A 25,163-nucleotide genomic window follows, 5' to 3' on the forward strand; every position below is an offset into this window, starting at 1 on the left:
TTTTGTCAGGAAGTGTCTGCGTTTTGTGAAGATGAATCACTCCAAAGTAAAAGCCTCTTTCTTCCTGTTTGCACCCTGTCGCAGCGTTAGCGCGCTAACCCCAGCCGCTAGCGCTCACTCAGGTATAGAGTGTGTTAATGACGACTCATTAAACCTGGTGTGTTGCTGTGTGACGGAGCTGTCACACATCTCACATCACTTTCATTCGTTTAATTTCGTTTTCCTTTCCCATCATACTGATCTGTTCTCTATGGAGCAGAGGTGGAGATCACGTTCTTATTTAAGATCTTCATCTTCAGATTATAATTCACAGGTGATGTTCATATACAGATATACATCCAAAAATATACAGATATATATCCATACATATACAGATATATGTCCATACATATACAGATATATATTCATACATATACAGATATATGTCCATACATATACAGATATATGTCCATACATATGCACATATATGTCCATACATATACAGATGTGGAGACTGTGAACCTGCAGCAGCTGAACAAACCTCTGTGGGAGGAAACTCTGAGATTTAATTTTAATCATCTTCATTTATAATCAATCATCTGATCATCTATTGGACCTGGTCTTGACTCTGGCTTGATTCCTCTCAGACCTGGTCTTGACGTTATCTCAGAGACGGTTCCTGCTCCAGGTGTCAGATGTGTCAGATGATGACATCATCACTAACACAGGTCTCTACAGGATGTAGTTTCTCCTGGTGTCTCTGCAGCAGAGACTGTGAGACCTTTCCACAGGTGTGAGGAGACAGATCAGACTCTGATATCAATCACAACAGAGCCGATCAATACTGGATAAAGGTCTGACACACACACACACACACACACACACACACACACACACGGGTCGATAGCTCGTCTGATCTCTGCAAACACACATACTCTGACAGGTGAGGAGGTGTTTGTTGGTCACATGATCCGACACATATCCCACAATCCCCAGTGGCTAAACTCCTGATTGAACTGTCACTCAGACTGTGTGAGTTTTTACACACACACACACACACACACAGAGTATTAACCTGAACTTGATAAACATGCATCATTACACATGTATCCTACTTACTGTGTGTGCGTGCGTGTGTCGGTGTGTGTGTGCGTGCATGTGTGCGTGTGTGCGTGTGTGCATGTGTGGTGAAGTGGGTCAGGAGGAAGTAGAGCAGCACCACCGGGGATTCTGGGTAATGGAATCCAGGTCTGTCGTGATTTGCCGAAGGTCACGAATATTAATTAACTCCTTAACTCCTTCCTCCCTCGTTAAGAGAGATCAGCAAAACCCAGAGGAGAGTGTGTGTGTGTGTAAAACTGATCCTGGCTCTGTTTGTCCCTCAGAGCCTCCTGTACCAATTGCCCCCCCCCAGCTCACAGCAGTGGGTGCCACCTACCTGTGGATCCAGCTCAACGCCAACTCCATCAACGGAGACGGACCAATCATTGAGAGAGAGGTGACTGTGGATAAATACTGCTCTGATGCTGATTCATGAGGAGGTTCTAGGAGTCCATGAAAAGGTTCTTGATCAGGTTCTGGGCATCATTAAGGGTTTATAGCTGTCAAAGATGAGTCTGTGAGTCCCTGAAGTGGTTCCATGTGAGGGGATTTTAGAGGTCGCTGATGTGAGCGTGTGTTTGGGGTTTCTAGCAATTCTTGGGTTCTAGGTTCCTTTTAGGGACATTTGGTCCTTGATGAGGTTTTAAGTAAGAGGGTTTTAGATGTCTTACACAGGTTTTTTAATGGATTGGTGAGGGTTTTTATAGTCCTTGATGAGGTTCTAGTATTCTGTGAGTATGTTTTGGGACTCTGTGAGGGTTTCTAGAGGTCCTTGATGAGGTGCTAGAGATCTGACTGGGGTGTTAATGAGGTTCTAGGGGTTCACAATAAGGTTCTAGGGATAAGTAAGGATGCTCTAATGGTGTTTGATGAGGTGAAACTATGCAATTAGCATCCTTGTGGTAGTTCTTGTTGTTCCTTATGAGGTTTAACAGATCTGGGATGGGTTTCTAGAGAGAGAGAAAGTTGAAGAGATGGGTCATTATATTTAGGTGAGTTACCCAACACTAGTACAGTACAGTGATGCTGATGTTATTATATAAATGGCGTTGGGGGTGGAGAACACTGATTTCATCATTTCTAATCATCATGTTGACTATTTGTTTTGAGGTGGAGTACCGTACGATGTTGGGCATGTTGATTGACACCACACCTGTCGATAAACCCACCCATAAGATTGGACACCTGGACCCCGACACAGAGTATGAGATCAGCGTGCTGCTCACCAGGCCCCTGGAAGGAGGCACGGGAAAACCCGGGCCACCGCTGCGAGCCAGGACCAAGTGTGCAGGTGAGTCAGAGTCAGGTCACATGGTCATAACCTGCAGCCAGTCAATGAAGATGATGAATGTTGACTTCTTCTTCATCCGTGTCCCTTAACTGTAATGGCTGGTAGCAGCTAGCGGGTAGCAGCTAGGTTACACTCACACTGAGCTCATTAGGAGGTTAATGGTGGAGCCATTAGTGTAGCGTGCTATGCTAAACTGCGTTAGCGCTAAGCACATCAGGTGGCTAATGGTTAACAGTGAGGTCATTAAGGCAGTGAGCCAGACTAGGCTTTGTTAGCGCCACACTAATTAGCTCTTAATGGCTACAGTGAACACATCAGCATAGCATGCTAACAGTTCACCTCATCCATCTCCTGAGTGAACACACACACTGCTGCAGGTGTGCGTGTGTGTGCACACCCTGTAGGTGCAAACAAACAGCATGTGATCAGCAATTAGCACGCTAATTACACAGGTGCAACAGTTTTACTGCTGCTGCAGAGTTTCTATTTTTTATCATTGATGATTCATATTAATGTGTTATTATATATTATCCTAATGTATGATAACACATTCGATTAGATTAATTAGATTAGATTATTTGAATTTATTCTCATCAGTTTTATAAAGATATGTTGATACTTTCCATGGTTGGTCCAGAGCCTTAAACAAAGCATTTAAACATCCATGAACTACATGTTCCAAGAAAAAATAGAACTTACATTTAAAAAGACATTTTAATGTTTGTAATGCATGAAAAAGAGAAAAAAAAATCAATACATACAGAGAAATAGAACAAAAACTTGTTTTGTCTCATTGGATCTTTATCTCTTTATCAAATGTATCTGAACTGAATCATGAGTTTACAAAAGCCATTATTTTCTATGAGTAATACATAAAAACATGTCAGGAAGTCATGAAGAAAAAGATGTGACAGAGGGAAGTGAAGCAGACATGAAGCATCAACATCACAGCCTGAGGCAGATCCAACGATCCACACACACATTTAAAATAATTAGTCCTTATAAACATGTTATTAATGTCTGTAGAATACAACATATGTATTTGTGCACATGAACAAATGGCCATGTCTGACCTCAGGTCTGTTACTAAAGAGACAAACAGAGAAAATAACATGTTAACACATGTATCAGGTTTTAACACGTCTGACCTGCTGTGACACGCCTGAACACCTCACAGGGTTCTGACCTGTCTCTTGTATGTTCTCCTAAACATATTGCAGCTGAACCACACAGCATACCCGTCTTTCTCACCATGACCTAATGAGTGTTTGATGAGGTTTTAGGAAACTGGTGGGTTTGTAATGTTCTCTTAGAGGGTTCATGTGTTCCTTAAGGAGGTGCTAGATTTGCATGAGTTAGTTCTAGTGGTCTATGATAAAGCTATAAGGCTGTAAGTTGTAGTGATCTGTAAAAGGCTTCTAGTTGGTCTCTGATGAAGGGTTAGGTTTTTGATGAAGTTCTAGTGATCAAAAATAGAACTCTAAAGGGTCTTTTATGGAGATTTAGGAAACTGAGGAGGATCTGGTGTTTTGTGAAGAGGTTCTGTTGTTTTTTCAGGAGGTTGTTAGGTCCCGATTCTAAGAGTCTGAGGGGCTCTAATGGGTCATTGATGAGGTTTTAGGAAACTGAGGAAGGTTTAGTGTGGGGTGAGGGTGAGGTTAGGGTTAGGGTGTTTCTAGTGTTCTGAGAGAAGGTTCTAGTGGTCTAGTAGTCCATAGAAAGGTTTTTGGAGTTTCTGAGACAACTCTGGTGGTTCTTGGTGAGGTTCTAGAGGTGCTTGAGGAGGGTTTTTGGTTAGGAGATTCTTGACATGTTCTGAGGTATTTCACAGTTCTTTGATAAAGGTCCTGGTTCCTTTATAAAGTTCTTGGGATCCTTCATCATGTTGTAGGGTTCTAGGTTCTAGATCAGAAAACAAAATCAGTCTGTGTGTCGGCAGATTAAAGCAAACACTCCTCTGAGATCAGCAGCAGGAAACAAAAGGAATATTTACAAAACGACTGTGTGTGTGTGTGTGTGTGTGTGATGATGTATGCTCTGATAACACTCATCTGTCTTCAACTCACTTTTATTTATTCATCTTACTGCCAGTAAATTATGAACCAGCTTGTTTGTGTGTGTGTGTGTGTGTGTGTGTGTGTGTGTGTGTTTAATAATAAATCAGTGTGTCCATCATACAAGCTTTAGGACTTAGGGCTCAGTGGGGCGACCCAGCATGGCGGCAGACAAACAGGAAGTTTCCCCACATCATCATTTCATATTCAGGTGTAACGTGTCGCTGCAGCGACCGAACACTTAGTGAAACTGGAGATGACCTCTCTGAACCAGCTGTATCGTTCGGACTCAGACTGTTGCTGGTGGTCATCAGCTCGTGTTCATTAAAGTCTGACCCACAACTGAAATCTTCTTCTTCTCCTTTAAAATGACTGTTGCTGCTGTTCATCTTCTTCTTACCTCAGACTTCTCTGCATCGCCACCTTCACTGTCACAGCATCAAATACCCTCATTACAGTTTATCTTGAGGGGGCAGCAGGGCGGCGCCACAGAAACACTCTGTGTTGTTCTGTAGAAACTGTAGCAGGTCTGTTCTCACTGTTCTCACTGTTCTCACTGTTTCAGATCAAACGTTGTGACTTTTTCCTCAAATTCATGTAAAGGTTCATTTCACCTAAACAGAGGTCAGGTTAGATTCTGTCCAGTCACATCAAACATCAGTTCATTATACCAGAACTACGTTCCACTGAGGAACTAGTCCTCACAGTTTAACCTGTGCCGACCCAGAACTGAACCACCCTCTCTGGAGACCAGATCCAGGAGCTACGCATGGCCCCCTTCAGGAGGCAGTACTTGTGGGGGGAGGGGTGGGTGCTTGGGACTGTCAACTAGGGCTCCATTCACACGTTTTCATTTTAAAACTAAAAACAATCTCTGTCTACACCAACACACCTGAAAACACAGATCACATGACCATTCAGCTGCACTGAGCATGTGCGAGCCGGTGTAAACAGGAAGCAGGTTGTCTCCTCTCAGTTGGTTAGTTGCAGTAAATCCCCTGAAGCAGGAACAGTAAAGACAGTTGTAGAGTTCAAATCCAGAACTGAGCTGAACAACAGCTGCTGCAGAGACAACAAGGTCAGTAACACTTTCATTCATTCTCCATGTTGTTTCACCACTGGTAGTCCAGGCTGATGAGAGCCAATCAGGAGCCACCGTGGGCGTCTACGTCATCGTTTCCAAAGGTCTCTGTTTATGTCCGTCCAGACTACAACACAACCTGGAGGTTTAGACTGAAACGGGTCCAGTTTCTGAGAGTCTCTGTTTTAGAGGCTGAAGACTCTGGAGGAGAGTGGACGGAGGAGGAAACAGAGAAGAAGAGATAAGTTTAAAACTAAAACGTGTCAGTGTGAGCGGAGCCTGTGATTGGTCAAACACATGTCGTCACATGACAACCAGGACTCTGTCCCTGACCACCACACACACCTGGACCGAAGTGACATATAGATCAGACCTGATCTGCATCGACGCAGGTTTGTGAAACCTGAAACCTCATGGACTCCCAATGATTGTTAACCTCCTCGTGTGTGTCTGCAGCCACACACCGAGCTGAGCATCAGTCCTGAAAATAAAAACATTTTCTGTGTGTGTGTTAACATCCATTAAAGTGTGTGTGGTGTTTGTCGAGGCTCTTAGAAAAACCTCACATGAATATTTCACTCTCATTCTGCCTGCGTCTCTTTTCACCTCAGATTTTCACGCTCTGCTCGTCCGTCCAGACCTTTCACTGCTTTCGCCTCTGTATCTTTATCTGTCTGTGTGTCCCTTCCTCACTGTCCTCTTCTCTGTCTCCTCCTCTCTGTCTCCTCACTGTCTCCTCCTCACTGTCTCCTCCTCTCTGTCTCCTCTCTCCTCCACTCCCTCCTCCTCACTGTCTCTTCCTCACTGTCCTCCTCTCTGTCCTCCTCTCTGTCTCCTCACTGTCTCCTCTCAGTCTCCTCACTGTCTCCTCACTGCCTCCTCCTCACTGTCTCCTCATTGTCCTCCTCACTGTTTCCTCACTGTCTGCTCTCTGTCTCCTCACTGTCTCCTCCTCACTGCCTCCTCACTGTCTTCTCCTCACTGTTCTCCTCTCTGTCCTCCTCACTGTCTCTTCCTCTCTATCTCCTCACTGTTTTCCTCACTGTCTTCTCCTCACTGTCTCCTCACTGTCTCCTCCTCACTGTCTTCTCCTCACTGTTCTCCTCACTGTCCTCCTCACTGTCTCCTCCTCACTGTCCTCCTCACTGTCTCCTCCTGACTGTCTCCTCCTCACTGTCTCCTCACTGTCTCCTCAATGCCTCCTCCTCACTGTTCTCCTCACTGTCCTCCTCACTGTCTCCTCCTCACTATCTCCTCACTGTCTCCTCCTCACTGTGTCCTCACTGTCCTCCTCACTATCTCCTCCTCACGGGCTCCTCCTCACTGTCCTCCTCACTGTCTCCTCCTCACGGCCTCCTCCTCACTGTCCTCCTCACTGTCTCCTCCTCACTGTCTCCTCACTGTCTCCTCCACACTGTGTCCTCACTGTCCTCCTCACTATCTCCTCCTCACGGCCTCCTCCTCACTGTCTCCTCAATGCCTCCTCCTCACTGTTCTCCTCACTGTCTCCTCACTGTCTCCTCCTCACTGTCTCCTCACTGTTCTCCTCACTGTCCTCCTCACTGTCTCCTCCTCACTGTCTCCTCACTGTCTCCTCACTGTCTCCTCCTCACTGTCTCCTCACTGTCTCCTCCTCACTGTGTCCTCTCTGTCCTCCTCACGGTCTCCTCCTCACTGTGTCCTCTCTGTCCTCCTCACGGTCTCCTCCTCACTGTCCTCCTCACTGTCTCCTCCTCACTGTCTCCTCACTGTCTCCTCCTCACTGTCTCCTTCTCGCTGTCTCCTCCTCACTTCCTCCTCCTCACTGCCTCCTCTTCACTGTCCTCCTCAGTGTCTCCTCCTCACTGTCTCCTCCTGACTGTCTCCTCCTGACTGTCTCCTCACTGTCTCCTCCTCACTGTCTCCTCACTGTCTCCTCCTCACTGCCTCCTCCTCACTGTCTCCTCCTCACTGCCTCCTCCTCACTGTCTCCTTCTCGCAGTCTGTAACTACTGCCTCATTCAAACTATAACAAAAGATGGTGTTTGATGACATCATAAAGCAGTGTGGGATCATGGGAGTTGTTGTCTTCTCCTGGTTTGGATCTTTCAGTGTCTTCAAACTGGATTAGTTTGAGCTTCTGTCAGGGAGGATATGACATCACAGACAGGCGACCAGTGAAATATGCGTTACCATGATTTAAGTCACAGATTTAGAACAGAGGTCTACAACACAAAAATACAACTCAACGACACAATGACACCAACACAACAACACCTCAGAGGATCCAGGTTGTGTGTCTGTTCTGGTCGGCCAACATGAATCATCCATCACTGATTCTCATCTCTCCTTCTCTTCATCCCTCTATCTCCCCCTCCCTCCCCCATCCTCCCTCTCTCTCTCTCTCTCTCTCATATTAAATCTGGTGATCTCCTGGAAATGAAAAATTAAACCTCTCCTCCTCCTCCTCCTCCTCTCCTTCATCCTAAAGTCACCTTCAAACATTCAGCTCTCCTCTCTCTCTGTGTTTGTAATATATTCTTCCTCCTCCTCCTCCTCCTCAGCAGTGTTTGTTTGTTTTCACTGTCTTTGTCTGTTATCAGCTCCCAGCAGCCTGCAACAAGCTCCACCCCGCTAATAAACCCCTGCTGTCCTCAAACAAACTCAAACATACCCCCCACCACCACCGCCACCCGTTACAGTAACCATCAATCAATCAATCAGCCTTTATTCTTATCAGTTATAGTTTTACGAATTTAAAACAGAACGTGGGTCAACAGAATCCTTCCTGTTGGTCTTCACGCCCAAATATGGAAAACTACATTAACATTTAACATTTAGTTTTTGGAGCAAATGAATAAAAGAATTCAGTAAATTAATAAACCAAATTAAAACTGTAGAGGACTGAGAATAAAACCCTGAGGAACTCCACAGGCCTGCTGGATCTGATCCTGAGTCTATAGGTCCCTTTCAAAATAAAAGTATTATTTAAACATGGAAGATTCAACTCGACATGGCTCCAATACGTACATGTATGTAGATGTATATCTGCTGCAGAGCCTTTAGGAGACTCTATATCCATTATTATCAGTGGTTCATTACTGCATGTGTGAGATTACTACAGGTTGTTCTGATGTTGTGTAACGCTGCAGCCATGTGGTTTATACAGCTGAGTGTTTTAGTTGATCACAGCTGCTGAAGAAGAGAAGTGAGAGCAGTTCTCTAAATAACACACTAATGAGGCAGGGAGAGAGGGGTGAGAGACACTGACACACTCAGGGGGAGAGAGAGAGAGAGAGAGAGAGAGGGCTTATTGAATCAATGGCGAAAATTTAAAAGGTTGAAATTTCCTGCTTTTCACTGAGAACAAAAGACCAGCAGCTGTGTGTGTGTGTGTGTGTGTGTGTGTGTGTGTGTGTGTGTGTGTGTGTGTGTGTGTGTGTGTGTGTCTGTGTCTGTCTGTCTGTCTGTCAGCAGGGTGAATGGAGGAGTCATGTTGGAAATCTGTTTCAATCAGTCAGGGTTGTGTTCACTGAAAAGGTCAGAGAGAGAGAAAAGAAAGAGACACAGAGAGAGAGAGAGACAGAGAGAGACAGAGAGAGAGAGAGAAGAGAGAGACAGAGAGAGAAAGACAGAGAGAAGAGAGAGATAGAGAGAGAAGAGAGAGACACAGAGAGAGAGAGAGAGAGAGATGGGGGGGGGGGCATAGAAATACAGAATCAATATCTGAGACCAGTTGAAGCAGTCCAAAAAGGAGTCAGAGTCAAAACTGAGACCCAGACAGGTGTAAGACCAAGTCCAACGAGACACTGAGCTCAGAATCCAGACCAGACACCCACAACACTGGTCAAAGTCAAAAGTCAAAGTCAAAAGTCTAGACCAAGCTCCAAGGTGGACTGATCCAGACCTCCATGAGACCAAGATGGACTGAAACATTTTTGGTTCTCTCGCTAACAATCAGAAAAATACAAAACAACAACAGATTTATGACGTAGATCTGATGTGGATCTGAAACTTCCTGAAACTTGACTGGTTGGTGGAGGAAACAACAGAGGACGTGATTCTAGTTTTAACCTGTTTCTGTTTCCATGTAATTGGACTGTCTCACCAGCAGCAGCTGTGATCAGCTGTGATCCTGTCTGCAGTGAATCATGATGTTCAGACAACATCACTGTTTCACTGTGATACTGATGGAAACTTTAAAACAGGAGGATTCCCTATGAAGTTCTGCAGCCTTTGTTTCTCTGGAGCTTTATTCTGGAGGGACATCAGAGATGATGATTTCCTCAGGAAGTGATGTCACACTGAACCAGATCAGGTTCAGGTCTGGGTTCAGTCTTACTCAGTTAGGACTTTGTGGAGGACCAAGTGTTTTGCTGAGATCCAGGTTTTGACTCTGGTTCTGGATGTAAAAATGTGAATGATCCTGTTTCCATGAGTCTTTGAACAATCAGTTGATTAATGAAGAAACTAATCAGCTGAATGCTCATGATCATCATCATGATCATCATCACCATCATCATCATCATCATCATCATCATGATCACCATCATCATCATCATCATGATCTTCATCACCATCATCATCATCATAATCATCATCACCATCATCACCATCATCATCACCATCATCATCATCATCGTCATCACCTGAAGACCTTGTGTAGTTCTTGAAGGATGTAGTTTTTAAAATACCTGACGACATCATTGTCTGCAGCAGGGCGCTCTGTCTCTGTGTCTGATTTAAATGTCAGCCCAAAAATTATGGGATAGAAACCATGACGACCACACACATACACACACACACACACACACACACACACACACACTGCACACACACACACACACACACACACACACACACACACACACACACACACACACACACACAGACAGGTACGTTCAGGGGGAATGGTAGGATTTTATGTGATAGCATTCACTCTCCCCTCGGGGATTATGGGTAATGGGATCTGCCTCAACCCCCCCCCCCCCCCCCCCATGACCCCCGACCCCCATTGTTGCTTTGGCAATGTTTCATTTTGTGTGTGTGTATGTGTGTGTATATGTATGTGTGTGTGTGTGTGTGTGTGTGTGTGATGGAGAGAGAAGAGTAAGTGGGATGACTGCCAGCATATGTGTGAACACATAACTGTGTGTGTGTGTGTGTGTGTGTGTGTGTGTTCCCTGTAGATAAACCATTTAGCCTCGACGTGTCTCTTTCATCGCATCGTCGAGATGGAGAAAACTCACAAGTGTCTCTTTTGTGCTCAACTAAAAGCCTGCAGATTCTGTGTGTGTGTGTGTGTGTGTGTGTGTGTGTGTGTGTGTGTGTGTGTGTGTGTGTGTGTGTGAGCCTCAATAACAGGAAGAGAGTAGTTTTCAGCCACAATCGACCACACACAACAGATGAAAGACGACAAAGAACAGGAAAGGCATTGTTCATTGGCTGCAGAAAACACCTGAAAACACACACACTGTAACACACACACACACACACACACACACACACACAGAGTGAGGTTTTGTCAGAAGAAATTGCTCTTTCCTGCTCTCATCTATCATTCTCTCTCCGAGTGGATCGCTGTCTGTCATCTTGAAATACAGCACTTAGATTGGCCACTACAAAGAGTGTGTGTGTGTGTGTGAGCGTGTGTTTGAAAGTGTGTGTGTGAGTGTGTGAGTGTGTGTGTGAGTGCGCTCAGTGCGAAGCTTCCTTTAATCTCCTCCTATCACCCTCCTCTCTCTCTGTGTCTCTGTTCAGTTGAAGCTCTGTTTTTTTCTTCTGGTGAAATTCAATGCAGGAGGTGAGGGGGGTGGGGGGATGGGGGTGGGGGTGGGAGGGATCAGACCCCCCTGGAATGGGGTCTGGTCTCACTGCTGCAGGTCTCAGGTCTATGTGTCAGTAGGTCTGATACCCAGGATCAGGATCAGGATCAGGACAAAGTGAACTGTGACGTGAAGAGAAAAATCATCAGCTGTCTGATGTTAACACGTCCTCCTGTAGTCAGGAGGGTCAGGGGAATGCTAACAGCCTGGTCCTCTGAGAGACACAGAGAGACACAGAGACAGAAAGAGACAGAGAGAGACAGAGAGACACAGAGAGACACAGAGAGACAGAGATACACAGAGAGACAGAGAGACAGTGAGACAGAGACACAGAGAGACAGAGAGATAGTGACACAGACACAGACAAAGAGAGACACAGAGATACAGAGACAGAGAGACAGAGACACATAGAGATACAGAGAGACATAGAGATACAGAGACACACAGAGAGACAGAGTCAGAGACACAGACAAAGAGAGACACAGAGAGACAGAGAGACAGACACAGACATAGAGTGATACAGAGACACGGAGATACAGAGACACAGAGAGACAGAGACGCATAGAGATACAGAGAGACATAGAGATACAGAGAGACAGAGTCAGAGACACAGACAAAGAGACACAGAGAGACAGAGAGACACAGAGAGACAGAGACACTGAGAGACAGAGACACACAGAGAGACACAGAGAGACAGAAACACCGAGAGACAGAGAGATACAGAGAGACAGAGACACAGACAAAGAGACACAGAGAGAGACAAAGACACAGAGAGATACAGAGAGACAGAGAGACAGAGACACAGAGATATAGAGAGACAGAGAGACAGAGACACAGACAAAGAGACACAGAGACACAGAGAGAGACAAAGACACAGAGAGATACAGAGAGACAGATACAGAGAGATACAGAGAGACAGAGACACAGAGATATAGAGAGACACAGAGAGACAGAGACACATAGAGATACAGAAAGACATAGAGATACAGAGACACAGAGAGACAGAAAGACACAGAGAGACAGAGACACAGAGACACACAGAGACAAAGACACACAGAGACACAGAGATAGACTGTTGGATCAGGTCTTTTGGATCTGGTCTCTTGATCCGGTCCGGCTGTTGGAAGATGAATGAATGAGGTTGGGTTCAGGAGGTTTGTGGTCCACTTTGTGAACCTGGAGAAGGGTCTGAAATTCACATCCTGTTGTGCTGTGATTTCACGTCCAGGAGTCACATGATCAGACCAGGGGTCACCTGTCTGATCAGCTGTCTCCAGGTGTCTGCAGAAGCTGAAGTGATGGCGCCACGATGACATCAGCTCAGAAATACTGAAAACTTTTTTGGCTGAAATTTGGCAACTGTGAGGTGAAGAAGAACGAATGTGATGTCTAATGGATTCTGTAGATGGCGATGAAGTTATGTTGGCCGTGCCCATTTCCATCATTAAAATTTTCCCCCGAATTTGGATTATATGCAAAATACTTTTGACTCCTTATCCTACATCCTTGATCAAAGCTTTTCCAAACCTGGTAGACGACCTTGAACACAACATGTGCCTTTGATTTGAGATGTCATTAAGCGTTCTTTCATGATTGGCTAACAAACTGTTGTGGGCGTGGTCAAATCAATTAAATCTGTCATAACTCATTAATGAATTCATCCAATAGTTCGTAGCCAAATTTAGTCCAAATGTACAGAGTGAGGCCCTAAATAACAGTTTCATGCAGTTTCACCACTAGGGGATGCTGTGTTAATCACTTCATGAAGATTACTACTACTCCAGATAGTGACGTCTAAAACATGGTTCCTTTTTGAAAATGTCAAGCAGGACTAGACAATGTCATTTATCTCGCTGGACCATGGTACAACATTTCAAACAGTCAAAAACCTCTGTGACGGCGACACTGTGTGGTCAGTCACTGGTGTTTAGAAATTTTTCATTATCACAAATAAACCATGAGGAGTACAGGAAAACTTTTTTACCTCTGGATTCCATGTGCCGTCAGCTCCAGCATTTTTCCTTCAGCTGTTAAATCTGTCAGCTTCAGCAGGTGAAAGCTGACTGAGAGCTGCTGCAGCTGCAAGGAAGCTGTGATCATTTGCACATTTTCTTCAGAAAACACAGAGGTTTGTAGTTAAATAGAGGAGAGGTGGGGAACAGGTCACAGGTTTGACTGAAATGTTTTGTCGACAGTAACCTTTGTTTGAATGGATCTGGATTTATTTACAGGATCTGCCGATCAGGTTAGTTGCTACGAGCAGTTGTTACTTTGTTTGTTCACCAGAGCAGTTACCATGGCAGTGATGGAGTGAAGTGCAGTGAAGACGAACTGATGTTACCTCATGAGTTCAGAAATGATAGATGCCGGTCCATTGATGAAATCCTAATCATGTGTTTATTTGTGTGTGTTTGTGTGTGTGTCAGATCCGATGCACGGACCACGGCGTCTTGAGGTTGTCAACATTCAGTCCAAACAGGTGACAGTACAATGGGAACCATTCGGATACAATGTGACCCGCTGCCACAGCTACAACCTGACGGTGCAGTACCGCTACAGATCTGCAGGGGCCCCCAACAGGTAAACACAGCAAGGGGCCATAGGTATGTGTGGAGGGGAGGGATACTAGTAAACACAGGGAGGGCCAACAAATACAAAGAAGGCGGGGCCACCAGGTTAACAGAGGGAGGGGTTACAGGTGAACATAAGGCAAGACTACTGTAGTGAGGACTACCAGGTAAACTGGACCAGTTGAATAAACCCCTCCCCCTCTTCTGCAGAGAGCCAGTGAAGAAGGAGGTGAGGGAGGAGGTGGTGTACGACACTCTGAGTTCAGTACCGCAGCACACCGTACGTAACCTTTCACCGTTCACCAACGTCAGCCTGAGACTGGTCCTCAGTAACCCCGAGGGACGCAAGGAGAGCGAGGAGCTGCTGGTGCTGACCGACGAGGACGGTATGAGGCAGGAGGAAGATTTATTAGTCCCAACAGTAGAGTCACAGCATAGTCACGGCAGAGTCACAGTAGAGTCAAAGTAGAGTCACAGCAGAGTCATGGCAGAGTCACAGGAAAGTCACAGCAGAGTCATGGGAAAGTCACAGTAGAGTCACAGGAGAGACACAGCAGAGTCACAGTAGAGTCAAAGGAGAGTCACAGCAGAGTCACAGTAGAGTCAAAGGAGAGTCAAAGGAGATTCACAGCTGAGTCACAGTAGTCACAGTTGAGTCACAGCAGAGTCACAGGAAAGTCACAGTAGAGTCACAGCAGAGTCACAGGAGAGTCAGAGCAGAGTCACAGGAGAGACACAGCAGAGTCACAGTAGAGTCACAGCAGAGTCACAGTAGAGTCAAAGGAGAGTCACAGCTGAGTCACAGGAGAGTCATGGCAGAGTCACAGTAGAGGCAAAGGAGAGGCAAAGGAGAGGCAAAGGAGAGTCACAGCAGAGTCACAGCAGAGTCACAGGAGAGACACAAGAGAGTCACAGCAGAGTCACAGGAAAGTCACAGCAGAGTCACAGGAGAGTCACAGCAGAGTCATAGTAGAGTCACAGCAGAGTCACAGCTGAGTCACAGCAGAGCCATAGTAGAGTCACAGCAGAGTCACAGCTGAGTCACAGCAGAGTCACAGTAGTTACAGCATAGTCACAGTAGAGTTCAGCTTCTATTCCTCTGCTAGTAAATGAGGTTCTAACAGTGAACTGTCTCGCCTCAGTTCCCGGAGCCGTTCCCGTGGAGTCCATCCTCGGCAGCAGCTACGAGCAGCAGATAAGTTTGAGCTGGAGAGAACCTCTGCAGACCTACGGCCTTATCCGACAGTACGAGGTAAACACAGTGACTACAACTCCTAGAATCCTTTCATGTATGAGGCTTCTGATTCTGCTGTCGTGAGGCTGACGGCAGTGGTTTTGTAGATCTCAGCTAATTTCAGAAGTTTGATGAAGTTACTTTTTGAAGCAGTGGTGTTTTTGTCACAGTGACAGCTGCTGAGGATCATGGGTAGTGTAGTATTTGGAGACACTCCACAATGTAAACTGAGAAAAAAGACTTGAAGTATTTTTAAGAGATGAGCAGAACAAAACCTCACAAACTCAAAGTTAAAGTTACCTGACCAGTCAGTGATGTCTGAGCTGCAGGTGAACACTAACTCCTCTTCCACAGATCTCCTACAAAGCCCTGAGCTCCTTTGACACGGAGTTCGACCTGTCCAATCAGAGCGGCAAGGTGTTCAAACCGGCCAATGAGACGAGCCACGTGTTCACCGGCCTCTACCCAGGCTCCACCTACTCCTTCACAATAAGGGCCTCCACTGTGAAAGGCTTTGGACCTCCAGTGATCACCCAGTTCACCACCAAGATCTCAGGTAGGATCCTTCAAAATAAGAGCGTGAGAGCTATGATGCCGGCTGAATTGACACTGACAGGTTGTTACTTACCTCACTCATGGATTACCAAAGGGCCCTGCCAGGCTTGGGGGCCAATAAGGTCTGAGGGCCTCTGTCTGAAGTGACTCTTGCTATCATTCCTGATTGGATCGTCCAGATCCAGATCCAGATCCAGATCCAGATCCAGATCCAGATCCAGATCACCTCCTGATACACCGTCTATTATTTTTTTATGTAATTCTGGTTCAAATGAAAAGTCCTACAGTCAGTCAACACTGAAGTCAGCAAAGTCATTTAAATATTGGTTGACAAAGGCACAGTGTCCACTCAGTGGTTATTCTGGAGCTTTTGATCATATCACACTGTCTTCATCAGCAGATGGAGCCTTCAGGCTTCCTGTGGTATTTTGTGTTCTATATTGTGTTTTGTAATATTTGTGCTGCCTGAACAAAATCTTGACGTCCAGGGACAGTTGTCAACCAGTCTGGAGACTGAGAGACACAACAGCTGGGAGACACAACAACAGTGAGACACAATAACACAACAGCTGGGAGACACAACAGTGAGACACAACAACACAACAGCAGGAAACACAACAACAGTGAGACACAACAACAGTGAGACGTCTCTGTTTCCTCCCCAGCCCCTCTCATGCCGGCCTACGATCAGGAATCTCCTCTGAACCAGACCGACTCCACCGTCACTGTTCTACTGAAACCAGCTCAGAGCCGAGGAGCTCCAGTCAGGTAACACACACACACACACACGCACACACACACACACACACACACACACACACACACATAGACACACACTGAAATATTCAGCAGCATCAATCTTCTGCTTCATAAAATTTTCATGACTGAAACGTTAAACATTAAAAGACGACATGAAGAAGAAACTGGGGATGAAACAGCAGAGTCACATGATCATAGTCCTCCAGTCTCTCATACACGGTACTAATGCAAACTTTGTACACTGACACACACACACACACACATCAGGGGCCCAGAGGAAGGCGGTATCCGCGGTAACAGTCGTCACGTTAACAGCTGCCTGGTCCCGTCGCTGGGCTGTAACGAGGGATTTAGTTAATTAACAATCAGCGGGCGGGGCTAATCAGAGCCTGCTGCTAACATGAGGATTAACAGGGGATTAAAAGCTAATGTGTCAATCACACACACACACACACAGTGTTTTCCTTTCAGTCAGAGCTGACAGGAAACACAAAGACGCTTCAGTTCATCTGTTTATCTCTCTCCTGACGTGATGGTCACTGTGCAGCTGCTGATTCAGACACACCTGACAACAGGTGCTGATAATGGAGATAGGTCAGGCTGTAATCAGTGTTTTCTATGAGGAGGAGTGTATCAACGTTAGCTTTACATCCACTGAATTATACTGACATGGTGGAAAATAATTTACTGTCATTATCAGTAACTGAAGACCAGACTTTTATTTTTACTCCACGTAGATCAGCGGTCCCCAACCTTTTTTGCCCCACGGACCGGTTTAATGTCAGATAATATTTTCAGGGACCGGCGTTTAAGGTGTGGCGGATAAATACAACAAAATAATATGATATGACCTGCATGAAAACTGTGGTATTTTCTAAACATAATAATAAACACGAATCATGATGTGAGTAACGTCCTCTCTGCCCGCAACACTCTCTGGTCGCTATGGTAACGTTTAAAAATGCCTTCAAAATAAGATACACCGCAAATACAAAGTGCATGAAAAATACAACTCACTACAATGCTGAATCAGTGGGAGCCCTGAGCTTGTTTTTCTGCAACCAGGCGGTCCCATCTAGGGGTAATAGGAGACAATGACACCCGAAGTGTGTGGCTTATGTCCAGTCTACTTCGTAATTTTGTTTTGGTCGCCGTCACTGCAGAAAACCCCGCTTCACACAGATTAATAATAAAATAAATAAAACGGAAGTAATGTAAGTTTCTGTGCTGCCCGGTACCAAATGACCCACGGACCGGTACCGGTCCGCGGCCCGGGGGTTGGGGACCGCTGACGTAGATCACAAGCCCTTCAAAATAAAACCACTCAGTTGAGAACTGTAAACGTCACAGAGCTTTTTATCCAGAAACTGCAGCTCCTCTGTTTACCTGTGTTTGTTTACAGGACAGTCTTGTTGTGTATGTGACTGTTGTGCTTCTGCTGTGTGTGTTTAGTGAGTCTTTTTGAATCCATCAGAACAAGTTCACAGAAGGAAACTCTGGGGAGCCAATCACACATCAGCAGCTTTCACCCACAAAAATACCTTTAACTTGCTCCACAGTCATCCACACACAGCCATGTTTCCCTATTGATACAGCGTGAGGCCAACTGTAGCTGTGGAGGTGTGGAACTCCTCACTGCTCCTCAATTAAACTACACAACAGAAACACAACACATGAAAGAAACAGAATCATTTCAACCGAGTCCAGATTTATGTTCTTCTCTTTATACAGGAACAAGATTGTGGATGTAAAGGATGTGTGTGTGTGTCTGTGTGTGTGTGTGTGTGTGTGTGATGTATGGTGTGTTAATCGACATGATAGTGGATGTGAAATCCATCAGATTGAACAGATGCTGCTCTGAGATACGATTTCATGTTTGTGTGTTTATATTTAACTTTGCTTTTGTCTCCTCTGACACCAGAGTGTGTGTTAGCCTTCAGGCACACACACACTGACACACACACTATACAACACACATACTGATGTATAAGAGCCTCAGATCGCAGGACAAAAGGTGTTGCCGCGGGCAACTTGCAGCTGTAATCAGATTACTGTTACACACACAGAACAAGTGCTGCGACGTGAGCGTGAAGAAATGTGATTGGAGATGGTTTGTCAAAGACAGAGAGGAAGAAAAGAGATGAGGAGAGAGAGACGGGTGTGAGGGGGAGGAGAGAGGATGACAAGAGAGAGGAAGAGAAAGAAAAAAGAAAGAAGGAGGGAGACAGAGAGATGATTGAATCTGTCTCTGTTCGTTTCTCTGGGGAATTAAACAGTTACTGCAGGGTGTGTGTGTGTGTGTGTGTGTGTGTGTGTGTGTGTGTGTGTGTGTGTTACAGCGTTTTTATGTGCCTTCCTGTCCTCCTTTAGTTTCCTGTCCAGCAGGAAATGTGACAATGCTGCAGTTTCATCCACGCCCTCAGATGTATGTGTGTGTGTGTGTGTGTGTGTGTGTGTGTGTGTGTGTGTGTGTGTGTGTGTGGTGATATATGACTTCTGTCCTGAACCTGGTTCCTGTGAAAAACACAACTATTGTTTCCAGCGTCCCTGAGGACACAGCCTCCATTGAAAACTTGCAGTGTTGCGTTCAGGTGCAGCGTGGTGTTTCTGTGCGAACTCTGACTCAGTGGTGGGAAACAGAAAGTGTCTGCTCTCTGATGTCATCATCAACAGTGGAGCCTGGAAGGTTTCTGAGGAGTCAGAGGAGTCATCATGGACTTCCTGTAGCAGCTGTAGGCTCTTTCTAGATCCCCAGAGTTTGTGTAATCAGTAGATTTCAGTAGAGTTCAGTAGCGTTTCAGTAGAATTTCAGTGGATTTCAGTAGAGTTCAGTAGAATTTCAGGAGAGTTCAGTAGAGTTCAACAGAGTGAAACTTTAATGAAGCTACAGAGCAGATGTTGTCCAGAAGTTTTACGTCACCGTGGTAACAGGCGTCGTTGGTGACACAGCTCCTCTGTCAAACTGTTGATGGTATTTCTCTGTCCTTTAAGGTGGAAATTCTGTTTTCAGGGTGGAGTTAAGGTGGATCTATTTGTGACAAACAGATTTTTCATTTAGAACTCTGATGTATTTTATTCACACACAGGATTTAATACAGTTTAATGTCAGACTATTGTGAGGTTACAGCTTCTGCACAGAGACAGAGTTAATAAAAGTGAGGGAGAGAGTGATGGAGTGGAGGAGAGAGAGCTGACCTTTCTGTGGGGCTGAATAATGAACCAACAGATGGGTGAGAGGAGCAGGAGAGTGGTTTATGTGTCAGGGTCGTATGTGAATAGAAATCAAGTCAATATTCTCCAACACAGTTGCTCCTCACAACTAAAAGCTAAAACTGTTGAAAACCTTGATGCAGTTCTGCAGTGAGTTCACAGATCAGCTGGACTTCAGCCTGAAAACACTATGGTCCAAATCCATCTGTACAAAATAACTGGATACAAAATGTCCCATAATGCACCTGGAGAGTGTTTTCATTAGAGTCCTTCTAATTCCAGTTTGTAACTCAGACTGAATGTTAGACATTTGTAGTCTGGTGACATCACTATGACATCACTGGTCCACAGAAGATAGCACACGCCTTCCTTCATTTGAGGAGTTTGTGCAGTTTTCATTTCAACTCTTAATTTATTCGTTTTGAATTCTGTCTGAAGACTGTTGAGGTACCATTACTGAGGTGATGGACCAAGATTACACATCATGTATTTATTTTTATTATGTATTATTATTACTGATGATATGATGTCACTAACAAAATGAGACCATAGGTTGAATAAAGCAGATTTATCCGTTAAGGACATCAGACAGCAGGAACACATGGACACACCTGAAGGTAACGTTGTCTGTCTGAAGTGTTAAACTGTCTCTCCTCTGTCTGCAGTAAGTACCAGGTGGTGGTGGAGGAGGAGCGTCCCCGCAGGCAGAGCAGAGGTACTGCAGAGATCCTGCGCTGTTACCCGGTGCCCATTCACTTCCAGAACGCCACGCTGCTCAACTCTCAGTATTACTTCAGTGCAGAGCTGCCGATGAGCGAGCTGAGAGCGCCCATGGCCTTCTGTGTCGGTCAGTCACATGACCTGCCGTGTTACCTGCTAATTAGTATGTTAGTTAGTACTCAGTTGGATGTTAAATTGGTCATGGTTAGTGAATTAAGTTAGGGAAATGATACTCTGATTTTCAGAAGTGTGTCCTGTGTAGTCAGTTGGTTGACCTTTTGACCTGTGTGTGTCTGTACAGGTGATAACAGGACCTACAGTGGTTACTGGAACGCTCCGCTGCTGCCTCATAAGAGCTATGGGATCTACTATCAGGCTGTCAGCACTGCTAATGGGGTGAGTTCACCTGTCCACAGGTGACACATACAGTCATCTCCTTCACCTGTCTGAGGGAGTTGTCATAGTAACCAGCCTTCATGAGAAGTTGATTCCACTGTTGTCTGACTTTATTACAGTTACAGTGTTTTTTATCTTACAGCTCTATGGTTAAGGTTGGTTACGTTTAGGCAGAAAAACGAGTCAGTTAAGGTTATTGACAGATCATGGATGTTACAGTAATAACCACCAAGTTATGAACCAATGCTGGTTTGTTTTAATTCACGTGAAGTGGAGGTTCAGTTAGTCAGTATGAGCTGCATATGAGCCTTGTTTCTCCATATTAGGTTCCCTTTAAAACAGCAGCTGTGATCAGCTGTGATCAGCTGTGTATCATGATGTTCAGACAAAAGCAGGAGGATTCTCAGTGAAGTTCTGCAGGTATATGACATGTCTGTGTGAGTGGATTTATAGATATTCACTGGGAACATCAGAGATAATATCTTTAATCTAAAAATATAATGTTTGTGTTCAGATTTAAGTTATGATGTATTGCAATTTTCACACATTTTGTCAATTGGGGTAAAGTACCTGAATATCATCCCTGAGCTGAAAACCTGTGGTGTAGAGAAACAGTGTGTTGATCAGAGAGAATGTGGCGGGTGTCAAGATGTCCAATCACAGTGTGCAGCAGAGCTCGACATCGTCTGTGTCGCAGCTCAAAGTGACACTTGTCTGTTTATAACAAAGGTTTCACATTATTCTCTCTGTTCTGCAGCTCTCTTTCAATTTCCTGCTTTCTGTCATAAAAAATCAGAAGAGCGAAACCGAGACAGAGAGGGCTCACACACACACACACACACGCACACGCACACGCACACACACACACACAACACACACACACAGTTTAATAGGAGTGGAGATAGTTCCAGCAGCCTGACCAGCGACACTAATAGGCTGCTCTGGGGGCAGTGTGTGTGTGTGTGATGTATGTGTGTAATAAAGACAATTGTTCACTGTTACGCACACAGAGATCGTATTGTGTTGTGTGTTAATTATTGACACTGGGAGGTTTAATTGATGTGTGTGTTCAATAATGCAGTAACCGTAGTGCTTTTTACTGTCGCCATACCACGGAGGAGCACCACCACCACCGCTGCTGCTGCTGCTGCTGCTGCTGCTGCTGCATCTGTGTGTGTGTGAGCATGAATATTCATGAGCTCTTGTGGTTAATTTGTCGTCTGTTTGTTAAAACCAGAAGGACACAAGATGTTCTCTCTTTCGCCTTTCAACCAAAACCTGTCTCACTCTGTGTGTGTGTGTGTGTGTGTGTGTGTGTGTGTGTGTTTGTGCACTTAGATGTGTATATGTGTGTGTGTAATGGCTATGTTATGTGTGTGTCAGTTGTTAAATGCCAGCACAGGCACTGATCCACAGCCATTTGCCTTCTGTCCGCTCTGTTTATGACAAATATGTGTGTGTGTGTGCGTGCGTTCCTGGAGGAAGTGTCCAGACATGACAGCTAATATGTCGGCATTGGTGTTGACAGGAAACTAATTTGCTTCTCTCTCTAACAGGAGACAAAGATCGACTGTGTGCGAGTGGCGACTAAAGGTAAGAAATGTAGTGCATTTTATTTTGAAAGGCACTGGGTATATTTTACATTTAAATGTTTGAAAGATGATTTTATTATTTAAGGAGTCTGGTACATCCTATTCTGGACAATGTTCTATTCTCTTTTATTTTGAAAGGTAATGAGCACAGTTTTATTTGTGCGTTCATTTTATGTTCAAAGGTTCATGTGTGTTTGTTTAACAAAAGAAAATACAAACAGAGACGAGTAGACTACATTGTTTTTATGTATCATTTGATTTTGAAAGACTTCTTGTACCCTTTATTGTGAAAGGTGTTGAGTACTGTTTTATTTGAAAAGCTTAAGAACACATTTATTTTGGAGATAAATTTAATCTTAAAAACTATAGAGTATGTTTTATTTTGAAACAAATGATGGAAATCCAACGAGGAGTAACAGTGTTGTTAACGTTAACTTGTGGCCTCACTAGTTAGCCTCTCTCTGCAAAACTGTACTGAAAGACACCCAGCTAGCTTAGCAGAGTGTGATCATTAACTGTGTGTCTGCAACACAAAATAAAGCTCTGGATGCTGCTAGCTGGATATTAGCCAGCTGACGTCAAGCAGCGCCGATATTACGGTATATGTTTACTCAACCTGGTCAAAATATCATGGGATATGGGAGGAGGAGTGTCACATATAGGTTGAGTTAAAAAAAAAAATTAGTTATTTCTTTACATTTCACCAGTGTGAACAGACACACACTGGCATTGTAGTCTATAGGCCTACAGGTTGGCTTCCACATGCGCAGACACATGGAGCAGCATTGACAAACTCTGACTGCCATTTTAAATAACATTCATAAACTTTGTTTACAACAGCAGGGAAAATGAAACGAAAAATTACCTCATCAGCTTGCCATACAGTACCATTTAATTCTAAAATCAGTAAAGTGTATATTATTTTGGAAGGCACAGAGTTCATTTTATTTTGACAGGTGGAAAGTACATTTAAATTTGAAACAATAACATTACATTTATTTCAGAATGTGTACAGTTATTTTATTTTGCAAGGCAGTCATAAATTTATTTTAAGTATAGAGTAGTTTTATTTTGAAAGATGTTGACTACATGGTTTGACAGGTGCAGGGAGCTTTTTATTCTGAAAGATATTTTATAGACAGTTTATTTGATTTAAAAAATGTAGTGTTGTTGTGTTTAATGCTTTTATTTTGAAAGGTCTATAGTACATTTTATTTTGACAGCCATTGGGGACCATTTAATTTTAAAAGGTACTTGTGACATTTTATATTGAAAGGTATTCAAAACCATTTTATTGTGAAAAGTGTACATTTAGCATTGTAGTGTTAGCGGTTAGCATCATTAGCATTGTGGACCTGTGGATCTCTGCTGAACTCTGAGTGCTGGACTGACTTTAACTGCTAAATTAGCTGCTAGCTATCCAGGCAGCAGCCGGTCCATTCTGAATAATAGGATACAGATGGCAGTTAGCTGTTGGAGCATTAGGATAATGTTTAGCATGCTGGTCCCATCCTGAAGTTTAATGGCCCACAGATGGCTGCTAGTGCCTGACACATGTCCTTCACTCTGTCCTCCAGTAACAGGATGAGGACGACCTGATGTCCTCTGCAGACACACACTCAGCTCTATGCTACGCTTATGCTAGGCTAACACGAGGCTAATGACTGGGCTCTGTGGTCGCCCAGAGAGCTGTTTAGCACTGCAGTTAAACAAGCTAAAACATGGTTACCTCCCCTGATTATCTGCCCCTCCACACACACACACACACACACACACACACACACACACACACACACACACACACACACACACACACTCAGTAATTGTCTCCTCTGGCTTTAATCAGCTTTTACTGGAGCACAGTTCTGGTGGCTAATGACACCAGATGCTGATTGGCTGTGTCGGTCCCCTGGCACCTGTCAGTCATGCTGCAGCAGCCAATCAGATCTACCCCCCCCGCACTAACAGAGAGCGGAGCCGATGTGAATGTGCAACAGAGCTGAACATCTGCTGAATGTTAAATGGGCACTTTAGCACAAAGGAAACAGGTTCAAGCTAAAAGAGGATTTTTGTTTTGCTCTGAAAGATCAGGTCTGAAACACACACACATCAAGCCACACAGTCCCACTCAGTCCAAGTCCTGGACCCTGCTCTTCTTCTCTGGTTCAACTAATCCAAACTAACTTGATGTTGTCATGGTGATGGAGGATTGATAAAGATGATGAACAGAGTTAATGATTAACAATAATGAGTCCAGTCCTGCTGTCAGGTGGATCACATGTTCTGGTTCCTGGTCTGTAACACCTCAGACCACAGTCTGAATAATGCCTCATGTTTGGGTTCAATCCAGAACCTCTTGGTCTTGAGGGTTTTAAGACTTGTTGCTATGACAACGGCTCCAGATGGAGTTTATGACGAACAGGAACTTGATCTCACAGTGGAGGTTCCTGTCCGAACTCTTCTGTCAGCAGCTGACTGTGTATGACCTTACTAGTGATTGATTGATTGATTTATTGATTGATTGGTTGACGAGCCTCTCTTTCAGGTTTGTCTCTTGAACTCCTCACAGTTTAAACTCATTAGTTCCATGTTCATAGATAATTAAGCACTGATTGAAAATAATGTCACAGTTTAATTGGACGAGACGCAGCCTTGATAAGATGAATATGAACATTCAGCTTTAATCATCATGGAGATTTTAACAGATGATTTAACCTGGTGACTCCTCCTCTGAGTCTGTAATATCAACGGCTAATCAATACCAAGATAATCAGAGTTGGATCAATGAGTCGATCAATACACCTGTATTATTCAGTT

At 44.5% G+C, this 25,163-nt stretch overlaps 1 protein-coding gene across 10 annotated transcripts in view; it reads left to right on the forward strand.

The window, feature by feature from the left end:
- LOC139624877 (receptor-type tyrosine-protein phosphatase mu-like) overlaps positions 1–25,163 on the forward strand; it is a 109,767-nt gene that overhangs the window by 46,678 nt on the left and 37,926 nt on the right. For all 10 annotated transcript variants that reach the window (XM_071484234.1, XM_071484235.1, XM_071484237.1 and 7 more), the window contains 10 exons: positions 1,365–1,477; positions 2,191–2,371; positions 13,737–13,890; positions 14,091–14,266; positions 15,023–15,132; positions 15,469–15,670; positions 16,335–16,437; positions 20,304–20,485; positions 20,660–20,754; positions 22,311–22,347. In XM_071484234.1, coding sequence (XP_071340335.1) covers positions 1,365–1,477; positions 2,191–2,371; positions 13,737–13,890; positions 14,091–14,266; positions 15,023–15,132; positions 15,469–15,670; positions 16,335–16,437; positions 20,304–20,485; positions 20,660–20,754; positions 22,311–22,347 — 1,353 coding nt within the window. The remainder of the gene's footprint in view (positions 1–1,364; positions 1,478–2,190; positions 2,372–13,736; positions 13,891–14,090; positions 14,267–15,022; positions 15,133–15,468; positions 15,671–16,334; positions 16,438–20,303; positions 20,486–20,659; positions 20,755–22,310; positions 22,348–25,163) is intronic.

This window comes from Trachinotus anak, unplaced genomic scaffold, assembly GCF_046630095.1.
Source record: "Trachinotus anak isolate AG129_WGS33_773 ecotype Australia unplaced genomic scaffold, CSIRO_AGI_Tana_v1 ptg000009l, whole genome shotgun sequence".
Classification (NCBI taxonomy): Eukaryota; Metazoa; Chordata; class Actinopteri; order Carangiformes; family Carangidae; genus Trachinotus; species Trachinotus anak.